General features: G+C 38.2%; 1 protein-coding gene across 4 annotated transcripts in view; it reads right to left on the bottom strand.

Moving 5' to 3' along the window:
* Positions 1–8,854: 8,854 nt before the first annotated feature.
* The window catches only part of LOC135700641 (uncharacterized), a 56,268-nt gene continuing 50,808 nt past the window's right edge, over positions 8,855–14,314 (bottom strand). For all 4 annotated transcript variants that reach the window (XM_065221207.1, XM_065221206.1, XM_065221210.1 and 1 more), the window contains 2 exons: positions 10,652–11,266; positions 8,855–9,705 (listed from right to left, as the gene is read on the bottom strand). In XM_065221207.1, the coding sequence (XP_065077279.1) occupies positions 9,488–9,705; positions 10,652–11,266 (833 nt within the window). In that variant the 3' untranslated portion in view covers positions 8,855–9,487. The remainder of the gene's footprint in view (positions 9,706–10,651; positions 11,267–14,314) is intronic.

Genomic DNA, 14,314 nt, shown 5'->3' on the forward strand with positions numbered 1-14,314 from the left:
AATGGTCGAAAAATCTCACACTAGCGAATCAATCTATGAAAAATCTTTTTTATCTCTTGCATCTAAACCCATCTACAAATCTATTAAGCGCGAGTGCATCTCACAACAACAAAGCAAAACAAATCCTGCATCTTAGATAGAGTCGCTCCCCTCAGGCAAAGCTTAGGAAACATGCTGATACAGCTGAAAAATTCAAGAAAGATTGGTCTAATGTGGTAAAAATGGTAGGCGAAGATACAGTGCAATAGCAGTGTTAATGGTTAAAATCATAAAACTCGGCTACTATCAATAAAATCCTGTAAATTAAATTTATGCGTTTTGAAAATAAAATAACCTAAAACTTTACACTCACAAAGTGTATTTATAATTAACGGAACAGTCTATACATCAACATTTACTTCCCTATCCCTATAGTTATGGTAAAGATGAGCGTGGGCGGGAATAGCGACAGTCATGCTTCTGGTATTCTTCTTTAGCTTGGAATCAATGTTTACTCCTTAGCATCAATGTATTGGAATTAATGTTTACTCACCAGAAAGTAGTCTACACGGATAGAAATCTCCTTATACCTTTTGGTAAATTTCTATTGCTGATTATTCATAAAATGTATAAGTCAACTAATAAGCAGATGCCTTGCAAAAAGTTAATGAAGATCATGTGACAAATAAAATGTATAAGCGGTCACACATACCTTTTATGCATGCGTATAGTACCTTTGTGGTTTGTCTTATGGAATGTATAAGTGAAACACATGAATAAAATAATTGATTTTCGTTTCGTGTAGCTGAGAATTTCAAAACAGTCGTGAGTGTCGCTAGTATCTAATCTACGAACAACGCTAACACATATTTCAAAACTAAAAACATTCTAAACAAATCGTTCATCCTTAAAATTCGCTACAAGGTGAACAACATTTACCTCAAGTAAGGGTTTAGTAAATATATGATTTCATGATTTTTTTGAATTGACAGTTAAGTATGCCGTGGCTAATTGCTAATTCGTTTTCAATTATAATTTCAGGTAGCTTGATAGAGCAAATTAATCCTTGCTTTAAACATAATTGAGTTGGTATTGATATGAAGAGAAATACTATCATTTAGTAGATAAAATTAATCCAAATTGTTAGAATCTGTGCCAAAAACGGCTCGTTCACTGATTTTAGATCTATTCGTTCATATTGTTTCAGTTTCGTGCCTAATAATTAATTATTTTCAAAGCTCTTTCACCGCTACTATGTTTATAGTATCAATTTTTAAAACTTCAAAATTGGTTTGAGTGAACTAGATGATAGAGAACTTTTAATAATTTGTACAGAAATCATCAAGTATCAAAGTTTAACGGGGCTCAATAAATTTGAAAAAGCTTATGAAGAATTTATCTGATTTTAAAATCATGTTGTGATTAAACATGTGCATAAATAAGATACTTTTGTTTTACTTTGAATTTGGTAAATCGATTTGAATTTCTAAATATGAAAATATTTTTGTTTTTATTGTTTTTTTTTTTTTCCTTTGGTTTGTTTTTTTCCGTCGATCTTGTTTTCCGTGCTGAGCACCAATGCTACCGACGTGCCAGGAAGGCAGCTCCCACACCTGGACCCTACCTATCGACCCATCAACTCATGAACCAGGAACCAACGGCTTTACTTCCCATCCAAAGGAAGGCGTGATCAGAGATGTTATGCCTCAGAACATCCCGGCGGCGCCGACTGGGATTGAACCCAGGCCTGCTGGGGTGAGAGGTAATCACGCTTACCACTACACCACCGGCGCCGTTAGTGTTCTTATTGTTGGGGACCATGCACTTATTACGTAAGATTTTTCTAAGAATTTTTCTATTCCAGCTTAATAAGATCTAATATCGAACATGAACATTTTCTGTATTATTCATGTTATTCTTCATGATTTCATAAGTTATTTCTGAGATTCCCTGCCTCCCTCGAAGTGAGGGTTTACTACACTAATAAAATTCCACACAATTTTATTGACGATTTTCCATGTGAAATTCCACATGATTTTCATGTGCCACACATAAACAGAATCCACCCAAAAGCACACATGAAATTTATGAGTCAAATAAATACTATGTGTGGTTACACATGGCTTTTATGTGTACGCATATTAAGTATGTGTCCGACACATAGATATCATTTATTGATCACATTACAAAAAATCATGTGTGGGACACATAAAAACAATCTTTGAAATTTTATCAGTGTATGACATTGGCAATCCATGAAAATGACGCCCCTTTCCCTATATACACACCAAATTTTGAATTCGCCTTCCAGCAATTTGAATTGCTGAATTATGTCCAGCAAAACTATTTTTTACTGGATACCAGCAACGCTTTGTTTGAAGTGCTAGAAATCAGTAAACGCATTTTTATTGCTGGAAACATGAAGAGAGCTAATTGACATCAATAGGTATATACCTATTATATAATAGGTTTCTGATGATCCAGGTAATGGGTTAACATTTTGTAAATTCATGATTAATCGTTATCATATCATACGATAGATTATCAAACCATATTTACTCGGTGAAATGTGTATCACCACTTGTTTTTGGCTGTATTAAGCTCCCTCTGGGACTATACTTAGTGTTCTTTGAGCACTTCCACTATGTTTCCAACCCAAAAAATTATTATATAGAACTGAAAATCGAACCGAGCCACCTTCAGCATGGTGTTACCAAATAAGCGTGGCAAATCTGTGGCGTAACCGAGTAAGCTAAGTCAATAACATTCAAATAAAAAAGCATAAATCAAAATCGACACTGTGAAGACAGTTTCAAATGTTCCAATTTTGGATACAGGCAAATCCGTTGTCTATTATTTTTTCTTTGGTATATTTGGTATCATTGGTCATTATTCAGGGGTTAGCAAGCATTTAAAATATGTATCAATAAATGCCTTCACGGGGGATGGTAGTTCTAAATTATGTATAAAACGATCTGCGTAGTTTATTGACAGACCTAAAGCAACTGCCAGTCTATCAGCCAGTTTCATATACGCGATTAGAGGTAACAAGACCAGCTTTAAGTGCTTTTAAACCCCACCCTCAGGGGGACATAAAAAATCATCCATACAGATATATGAAAGGGTTCCATCATAGGAGGCTGCTTGTTTTTCTTTTGACCTGGGCCCTGATCCAATTCCTATTGACTAGCTTGATGTTCTTGTTGGTGCTCTTCTCTTAAGGGCCACCCACATTAGATAATTTTAATTACCGTCAGTACTACTTCAAAACGCATTAATTACTTTAAGTACTTTTTATTGCGTGCCCCTTTTTTTTTCAACGAATTCAGTATTTTTTATTAAAAACATAATGTTTATTCTTCAAAAAAAACGTCAATTGGAGAAGGGGCCCTGGTCAGCCGTACGACGCAACTTAGCCGCGATGCTCTCACAAGAGCGCTGGGCGGTATTGAAATCATTCTCATTTTTTTTTATTGAACACCCGTTATGCTTGTTTTGATTCGCTATGAAAGTTTGACAGATAAAATGAGGAGTTCGTGGAGTTTCGAGCGGTACATCGATTATCTTGAGAGTACCAGAGCTGAACCTGAAAGTTGAGCACGTTTCTTCGGGACCTTCCGGTCTTAGAGTTACCTCTATGATACTGCGCAGTTAAGAAAAACGTAATTTCAACTAAGTTATGAAAAAGTTTTGAACAAGGTAGTTTCTACCTAAAAGCAATATTGCTGAAGCTGTATACAGGAAAAATATAAAACTACCAATATCTGTGACTAAACAAAATCTTCATTATGTCTTTGTACCTAATTCCGCGCATTTAAAAAGCGCTAAAAAAGGCCTTTTTAAATCTTTGTATAGGGTGTCCCAGAATGTCTAAGCATGATTTAAAAAACGATAACGTAACTCTGTTTACAGGAAATTCGATTTTTATTTCGTATTCATTATTTAAGGCTCAAGACACCGTCACTCAATTAGGATTATTCTTGTTTTTTTTTTTTTTTTTAATATTCTTCATTCATCATCATTAGTATACATTCACACACAAGCCATCCGAAAATTTAAAGCGAGTATTTCATGATTTTTCATCGTATATTTTCAGGGTAAAACACCTTCACTGCATTTACTTACTTTTGTTCTTCGTAGCATTCCACAATTTCACGTAATCGAATACACAAAATTAATATAAACTGGAGGTGAAATCTCTTGGTGAACAAAATGAACAAAATAAAACACCAAGAAAATCATTTCGACTCCACTTCTTTCCAAACGAACGTAAAAGAATCATTGAACAAGCGTTGCCAGATGTATTAGGTGAAATGGATGTAATGTCGGCCTAAATGTCTCTAATTTGGGCCTATACATAAATTCAGCAATCTAAAATTGATAAATAGCTGATTTTTAGCGATGGGACCAATCTTAGATCCATATGCCAACATTAGAGCCATTTCCCCTACCCTCTAGCAGTAGACTGGCCCACATTTATATGGCGGAAATTTTTTATCATTTTTTTCAACGGGCTAAATAAATTTTAAATCAAAAGCGCCAGCTCATGTTACATGCGAATGAGCTGAAATTTTCAGAGAGTGGTTTTCTCACCTAATGGCACAAATCTAGGGGTTGGCCCGTGGAAAATTAGAACTTTTTATTTTTGTGGGCCAGTCTACTCTATAAGTGATTGTAAGATTATTAAAACATGCACATACGAAGTTTAAACCAGTAACTTAGATGAGTGGATGTTTCTAATGGTGAATAAATATTAAAAACTAAATATATAAAACCTTTTACCGTTTTTGGAACTTAAACGTTCCAATTTGAAAGGTAATTTTTTTTATTTAAACACAAACAGGGGAGATGGCATGTATCCTGTTATTGGCTTTCCCGCCAAAATAAAATTTCATACAGTGTGGTCTGGTAGTGTAAATGTTTTGTTTTCGACATTCTTATACACGTGCATGTGTGGCGTCACCTTTACTGTTGTATTGAAACGTAAAAGAATAAAAGAGATGGTACATTTTGATCACCATACCAGTTGATATGTATAAACTTTCAAAGCGAATCAAAACAAACATTGTGCAGTACTAGAATTTTGACTAGCTATGAAAGTTTGACAGATAAAATGAGGGGTTAGTGGATTTTCCTATGTTTCGAGGGGTGAATCGATTAGCTTGAGACCGAAGAGAGTACCAGAGCTGAGCCAAAAAGTTGAGCACGTTTCTTCGGGCCTTCTAGTCTTAGAGTTACCTCTATGTTAGTACCAACAATCAATACGAAACTAACGATTTTAAATTGGCTCACTACTTGACTAGCCTATTGGTCCCAAGCAAACGATTAACGTACCCCACTCTAGTTGAAATTCTAGTACCACACAATGTTTGTTTTGATTCGCTATTAAAGTTTGACAGATAAAATGAGGGGTTAGTGGATTTTCCTATGTTTCGAGGGATGAATCGATTAGCTTGTGATTGAAGATAGTACCAGAGCTGAGCCAAAAAGTTGAGCACGTTTTCGGGACCTTCTAGTCTTAAAGTTACCTCTATGGTAGTACCATAGAGGTAACTCTAAGACTAGAAGGTTTCGAAGAAACGTGGTCAACTTTTTGGCTGAAACAAGCAGGGGTGATCCAAAGTCGTGCTTAGATATTCTGGGACACCCTATAATTGTTAAATATTTGAGTGTTTTTACTTTCTGAATCCAGTGGCACATCCACTGCCTATAATCGCATATCAGTCCCATATGGATTTTCTTCAATTTTAAGGTAATAACTTTATCCACTATCAATTGGCATCTACTTTCATATTACGTGATAAAACTACGGACTTTGATCATGAAAAATGTGAAAACAACATCAAGTCAGTTTGTCCCATCAAGCAAAGTAATCGCATATCAGTCCCATCCTGAAATTCAATCATCCAGAGGTCTAGCCACATTTCTGTTTTTTGAATCGCCATATTTTTCGTTAATATAACAATACATGCAAGCTTCATTGCAACTGATTTTAACTTGACAAAATTGTCGATTAATTTACTATGATTGTTTTAATATTTACATGGAAATTGCACTTCTTAACTTCAGCTGCCATTTTCTCAATGCCTACTTTTTCCATATGGGACTGATATGGGGTTATAGGCAGTCCAGGCATGGCAACTCATTTACATTAATTTCGTGCATTCATTTACATTCATTTTCCTGGGGTGCACTTTAGAGAAAAAGGCTATAGAAAGATAGTCGCTGCTAAGGTTGCCAAGAATACGTAAATTCCCCTATAAAACTTTTGTAGATTTTGGTTTTAGCTAAAAGTTTTGTGAAAAATTCAAATCTGTAGCTCGTATGCTACAGTATAAAAACTTGTTATACTAGCTACAACTTTTGTAAATTACATTCACTGAAAAATAATAACCTGCTCGCTCTATTTCTTCATGCATAAGAGCTACAGATCGAGGGGGTGACACATCTAAATCTCAATTCTAGATGCTCAACAAATCTCACACTAGCGAATCAATCTTCGAAAAATCTTCTTTCATTTCTCGCATCTACTTGCATTGCACATCATCTTTTTGCAGGAAATCTTCAGAATCGTCATCGATCTTCTTTCTATCTACTCACAATTTTTCCTACATCATTGATAGAGTCGTTCCCCTCGTTATAGATTTGAATTTTTCACAAAAGTTTTAGCTAATACCAAATCTACAAAAGTTTTATACATAATTTTACGGAATTCTGTTGATGGAAAAAATTAGAGGCAAATGAATGTAAATGAATGCACGAAATCAATGTAAATGATTTACCATGCCTGGACACATCTAAGGGGGGAAGGTTATAGGGTAACTGGATGCAAGAATATAGGGTAACGTGATATGCGCTCGGTCTATGCTCTTTTCCGAACACATAGGGGAAATGGCTCTAATGTTGGCCTATGGATCTAAGATTGGGCCCATCACTAAAAATCTTCTATTTATCAATTTTATCTAGATTAACGCGTCATTTGAACGGTACTAATGGATATTTTGGTCGCTATTGAAAATTTAGTCGATTGCTGAATTTATGTATGGGCCCAAATTAGGGACACTTAGGCCGACATTACATCCATTTCCCCTAGTTCGATTTTTTAATAGATGCTATTTTACGTCATGATAAAATAATGTTGAAGGGACATTTTTAGGGTTCATTTATTATAGAGCGTATGGCCCATTTGGCATATGTGACCCATTTCCGTCATAAACGTCAAACAATGAATACAAACAGCTTACATTCAACATTTTTGCATCAAATACTTTGCTCACGAGTTAAATTACGAATATTGTAAATTAAATTGTACCGGCTGTCAGAAGGCGCCCTTAAATCAGGGGTTGTGCTGAAGTTAAATGAGGTGTGCTGAAATGCGGTCACACCCTACTGCTTATCCGACTGAACATTGAAAACTGAACTGCTTTAATTAAATATCATGGCTGGTATATTTAGAAATATATAACCGTGAACTTGTTTCGATCAGTTGACTCTATTCCTTTTAGGAATATGGATGTATTATTTGACCTAACGTTTTGAAGCAGCTGCTTTGGTATAATATCAGTCATTCATAGGACTGATAACATATAGGCTAAAATATGCAGTATTTTAAACAAATTAATTTATTCTACATTGAATAAAGCCGGAATTAAACATTAATTTAACTTTTGTCATCCTGCCTCCTTCAAATTTTCTGTGTTTTATTCTTATTTTACATCAACAGGTTGGATGAAGCCCCAATGATGTTAACCTTATCAACTATGGTAAAAAAATACATTTAAGCATGGTCATAACATAAAAAAAAAACAGGGGAAATGCAGGTAATGTCGGCCTAAGTGTCCCTAATTTGGGCCCATACATAAATTCAGCAATCGACTAAATTTTCAATAGCAACCAAAAATATCCATTAGTAACGTCCCAATAACGCGTTCATCTAGATAAAATTGATAAATAGTAGATTTTTAGCGATGGGCCCAATCTTAGATCCATAGGCCAACATTAGAGACATTTCCCCTATATCTTATAGTCAGTTACTCCTGCCGGCAAAAAACAGAAGAAAACTTTCGACGAAGCGCATCACGAGAGCTGAAAGTCGAAAACAGATGCAACTCTGTTGAATGTTCTCTGCAGTCCGCAAATCACGCCGTAGCTCCATAATTTGTGCGACGTAGAGGCAGTCTTAGCATAAGGTTGTTACGAAGCGGTCGGGGTTGAACATTCAGGTCAATTTGCCTCAGGATAGCCTAGCAATCTGTCCTTCCTTGCAGGATATCGGCCACGGTTAGTGCTCTGCTTGTGTCTCTTTTAGTCGGGAGAAGTTCTAGGTCGATAAGTTGACAACGGCTTTCGTAACTGGGTAATCGAAACGGATCATTCCAAGGCAATCTACGCAACGCAAAACGAAAACATGAAGGGGAAAATACATATATGAGACATTAAGAAAATTTCATGCTCTTTCGAAAATTGTAACATGTTTAATCCAAGCGATCATAATTTGTATAATGATTCTTACAGGACACCAAGACGGTATCTCAAGAATGAAAGAAATGGCACTAACACAGAAAATTGACTTATTCAAAATTATATTTTTGATTTAAAAGATACATCAAATATTGTGCGGCCGGTCAGGGGCGCACCTGTGCATCCGATCAGGAAACGGTAGGGGCAATGCGTAGAGGGAGAGAGAGAGAGAAAGAGTTTGTAGCGTGGTTTATGGTGGTCAGCTGCTCCAACCGGCACTTATGATTCTGGTATCCATTGGGTGCTTCTTCAAATCCGCGCAGATCCGTAGTTTGGCGTACCTCCCCGAAGTCTCTCCGACGAAGTGGGGTCCGATATGATATAGGATGTGATATAATTAACGTTTGATGAGTAGTATTTCGAACAATTTATTAGAATAAAACCAGATAATTTTCATTGAATTAAACATAAGCACATATAATAATCAACTTTTCGAACGTAAGAAAAGGCAGAAATTTAAATTCTTTATTTTATAGACATTTCCACAGTATCTCCTTGTGGTGGACATCTGTAGAAATTATATTCTTATTGAATACAGCGACAGTAATCCAAACATGTCTTAAACTTATCTATATAAATAAATGAGGGAATATCTATAGCTCGTTACTTTCAAGACAATACTATTGTGAAAATAAAGGATTATTTTTCAATATGCAACAACTTTTTTATATGAAATATGAATAACAAGGAATCAAGCACTTTAGACTCGTTTGTGGTACATCTTCGGCATTCAGCAAAAATTAAAATCAAAACAGATCAACGATATTTAAATCTAAAAATATATCAACGATGTGATCGTTTCTATCTCTTCTATCTTTTTACTAGGATTTTGTTTGCGTTGAACGCGAACGGCGCTAATGCTTGTAGCAAATATTTGAAAATAATTTCTGTATTCACGTTAAACAGTAGGTATCTATCATTACACTGGCTGTTCGGTCTTTGCCGGCCATATCACCATTACCGACCGCGCAAAATGGACCATTCTGACTTAGATGGTTTTTTCACCGATGTGATTTTCGTTAGCGGCCACTTCCGCTAATGTTGCAAGCGCGAACAGATCGTCAGCCTCAGGCACCATATTTTCCGTTAAGCTTACATCCCGGCGAGTGATGCTTTCTTTGCGGGCCTTCCGCTTACGGCTTCCAACGATTTTCTCCTTCTGTTCAACGGCGGTAACGCGAGGCTTGACCGATGACTTAAATTTACCTGTAATATGGTAAGAAATATGGTTGCAGTGATTGAGACAAAAAAAAAACATCCTAACATTTTAATAATTAATTAAGAACGCCACAGGGTGTTGAAGCCAGTAATCCATAAAAGTGGCTTGAATGACTTTTAGCTGAAAATCGTTACTTTTAAGCAGGGTGCCTTCCATTCATTTTGACTAAAAAATGTTTTAGGAAATTATGGAATAATAAGATATTATGATGGTATTTTGTATGTGTAAGGAATAAGAAAAGATTTTAAAGTTTGTGTTTGACACATAAAACCTGCAAATTTAGCTTTGACAGAGCCACAATGAGTAATTTTCTGATCGCCTCTTCGCGAAGAGTGAAGAGCGAAGAGTGGGTGAGATAAATGACAAAATCGCTTATTGCCACTCTCATGCAGCAACATTGGCTGGAATTATGTGTCAAACACAAACTCCACAATCTTTTCTTGTTGCTTACACAAACAAAATATTATTATAATATCTTATTATTCCATAATTTTTTTTTTTTTTCCCCTTTGGTTTGTTTTTTCCGTCGATCTTGTTTTCCGTGCTGAGCACCAATGCTACCGACGTGCCAGGAAGGCAGCTCCCACACCTGGACCCTACCTATCGACCCATCAACTCATGAACCGGGGACCAACGGCTTTACTTCCCATCCGAAGGAAGGCGTGATCAGAGATGTTATGCCTCAGAACATCCCGGCGGCGCCGACTGGGATTGAACCCAGGCCTGCTGGGGTGAGAGGTAATCACGCTTACTACTACACCACCGGCGCCGTTATTCCATAATTTCATAAAACATTTTTTTAGCTTAAATGAATGGAAGGCACCCTGCTTTTAAGTAACCTGCTATCAGCTTTGTACTTGGCTGCATTCGAATCGATTTTACTATTTCCTAGGACAAGTGAATGAGATACTCATACCTCATGTGGTTACATACCTTTGATTTTCTTTTTCTTCTTGGTGTCCTTCTTTTTTGTCAGATATTCATCAAGATCCAGGCATGGTAATTCATTGATTTTTTTGTCTAAATCAAAATCCGAAGCATCAAAATGCTGGTTGGGCTCGTTTTTGACTACAACGCTCGTTTCTTCGTACGTATCGTTTCCGGTGTGGTTTTGGTCCATCAAGGCATTTAGTTTATGTGCCGGATCATAAGCAGCTTGCTCCGGAATAATAGAAGCTGTTTCTGCTGCCACTGTAGCCACAGCCAGTGGTTCTTCTCGAACGACAGTTGCGCTTTTAGAAGCCTTTTTTGAAGCCGAGCTCAGTCTCGTTAGTGTCATGAATTCCTTATATCGTTTTCCTTTGCATGCGCGCGCAGTCTTTCTTGTATAATCCTCATCGTAGTATTCGTAGTGCATAGAATCAAAAGCTCTCTTAAACCGTTTACTATCGTAGGCACTCAACTCACGATTTGCATCGTTCGGACGTTTGGAATAAAAATGATTTTTCATGTTGATGCATGGTTCTATCAGCATTCTAGGTTCAGTTGAATTAGGATCTAGTAATGTTCTCTCCGGTTTGACCTCATAGTGGTCAGTGCTCATGCAATCTGTAAAATAGGATGTTTGATAGTGACACAAATAGGCTGCAGCATTAGAAAATAATAAATGGGAAATTGGGGCATCGAAGGCACCGCAGAAAATGTTAATCACTAGATTTAGCATTCTGAATGACAAAGACCGATGAAAGAACCTTGATTTTGAAGTAGTGTGCTAGTGTGATCTCACGATAGTATCTTATTGCATGCACGCAGACAAAGCCCTTGCGCGCGATATCATACAGTCAGTATCTGGGATACGGGAACGGCAATACTACGGGTGGCACTACCCAGCATCAATATAATGATTCCGATATTGCGCATTTCACGCCAAACTTGACAAATAAGCGCGTTTTCCCTTATTAAAAAGTTTGATAAAAGTGCGAGTTTATGACTCATCGTCACTTCTATCACATTTTTTGCAGTTTAAGATGCATTCAGCAATAACTGAGGCCAATGAGATGTAAACAGGTCCCAGAGAAATTGTCGTCTCTTTCGGTCCTCCGCTGTTTAAATGGATGCCGGAATTTGGCGTCAAACTCCGTCAATCATTCGAACAGTATATTGCCGGTAACCACAAGTCAGTCCCATCTGAATTTTTATCAATTTTGTTCAATTTTTTTTTATGTTTATGAGCAGTGCAATTAAAAAAGGTGGTTTGTTCAGAAAAAATTAAAAACAATACCAAATAAAATCGTCACACAGCGAAAAGTAGTCGCAAGTCAGTCCAATTAGTAAAAAAGTGATGATTTCATTTTATATACTAAAAACGTCACAGCTATCTTTTTAGGCATGAATTAAGAATGCTGGACATATTGCATGATGATAATTTACTCAAGATAGATTTTGCCCACTTCCCCTAGGGTACCCGGAACATGTCCGTGTGTAGCCAATGTGGTTCTTGCGGCCCTCAATATTACCGTCAATGGTTATGGTTTTGAATTCTCATGTGATTTGATGCATTTTGATTTAAAAAGGTTTCACCACTTTCCCCGGGGGACCCGAAATGTCTGCGTTCGGCCAACATGGTACTGGTTACTCATCATCTTATGTTCGAATTCTAATGTGAATTGATTTGTCGCATGGTGGGTTTGGCATATTTTTGAAAAAAAATCTGATCTCAAGACCCGTACTCGGCAGAATATGTTGATGATGATGATAATGGTCCCACCTCTTACCCTTACAAAGATTTGAGCTGGACGAGTTATCTTTAAGATAATTAAATATAAATGTTCCCGTAAGTCGGAACTAACACCGTTCTTCTAGTTGCGTACTCAGCAGCTTCAAAGCTGTAATTTATTACGTTATGTTAGTGGTGATACAAAGGTAATTATATAATAATTATCTTACATTTTCAGTGTTCTTTTACAGATTATTTCAGGTCAACGTTTGCCATGGAAGGACGATTCCAGTTCAATCTAATAGTAAGTACAATCAAGGGTAAGTATTTTAGGTCCTTTTTAGGTTACGCGACAAATCAAAGGTAAGTGTTATGTTTATGATTTCAGGGAAAACATACCTCAATAATATCTAAGTTACCACTTACTACGTGGCAAATTCAGCAAGGGTTGAATAAACCGTTTAGGTGGCTATAATAAACGTTGTTTAATCAATGTCTTCGAATTTTGAATTTACTTAAACTTACGAAAAACGTCTCGATTTTACCTCACTGCACTATCAAGTTTTCTTCAATTTTGCTGACTAACTCGCCTCGTATTGTTCTGTTTGTTTACTTCTATCGTTCACTTCGCCCGACAACGGTGTTTTGCTCGCGAGGGTTCAGTCAATTGGTTCACCACCAATTCGCCGCAACGAGGGGTATCGGCGACATCCCCCGACCCGTGAACCACTTCCGTATCCGGAGCGACTTCGTCTATCATCTTGTCCTTGCCGGCAACGTCTAGAACCGCTAGCTTCACCGCAGGTCTAGCAAACACTCCCCTAGCAGTCTGCACCGTAGCACGCCTCACCTGACCTGATTTGTCCGGAAAAATCTCCAGAATCCGTCCCCGCTCCCATCGGTTCCTCGCATGTTCGTCTACTATCACGACTAGATCGCCAGGTTCCAGCGGCTTTACTGCTTCGAACCATTTCGTTCGCCTCGTAAGCGTTGGGAGATATTCCCGCACCCATCTGCGCCAGAAATCGTCCACAATGTGCTGCGCAAGCTTCCAGCTGTCTCGAAGGATGTTCCCGTTCACAGGATCAGTCGCTGGTTGTTTTATGCCGGTAGATCCGTACAGCAGAAAGTGGTTTGGCGTGAGTGCCTCTTCGTTTGCCGCCTCCAAGGGCACGTATGTCAGCGGTCGCGAATTTACAATTGCTTCAGCCTCCAGCATGATCGTTTCCAACACCTCGTCGCTAGGATGTCGCTGACTATCGGAAATAGCCTTCATCGCCACCTTCACGGACTTGACCATACGTTCCCATGGTCCTCCCATGTGCGGAGCTGCCGGAACGTTGAAGTGCCACTGGGTATTCGCATTTGTGAATGTAGCGGCACAGTCCTCGATGATGTCCTGGATCTTCTGCTTCTCTTCTGACAACTGGCGATTGGCTCCAACAAAGTTTGTGCCATTGTCCGAAAATACCTCCAGTGGTGCGCCCCGTCTGGCTACAAATCTCCTGAAGGCCATCACGCAGGCGATCGATGAGAGACTGTGCACCAGCTCTAGATGTACAGCCCGTACTGTGAGACAGGTGAACAGACACATCCATCTCTTCACCACGCTGCGTCCGACTTTGACTTCGAAGGGCCCCATGTAGTCCACGCCGACGTACGTGAACGGTCGAACGAATGGTGTTAGGCGCACCCTTGGCAGTGGCCCCATCATCGGTGGTACAGGAACTGCCTTCTTCACCTTGCAGTACTGACAACTTCGGCCAACTTTTCGTACGAGCACCCGAAGCTTGTGTATGTAGTACTCCTGCCGTATTTCATTGCAGACTGTTTCCCCGTTGGCGTGCAGGAACCGTTGGTGGAAAGAATCCACCAAAAGGAAAGTGATACGATGATCTCTTGGCAGCACAACGGGATGTTTCGCTGCGTATGGAATGTGT

The sequence above is a fragment of the Ochlerotatus camptorhynchus genome, unplaced genomic scaffold, assembly GCF_037179485.1.
Source record: "Ochlerotatus camptorhynchus isolate MF236.1 unplaced genomic scaffold, CSIRO-AGI_Acam_v1.1 ptg000140l, whole genome shotgun sequence".
Classification (NCBI taxonomy): Eukaryota; Metazoa; Arthropoda; class Insecta; order Diptera; family Culicidae; genus Ochlerotatus; species Ochlerotatus camptorhynchus.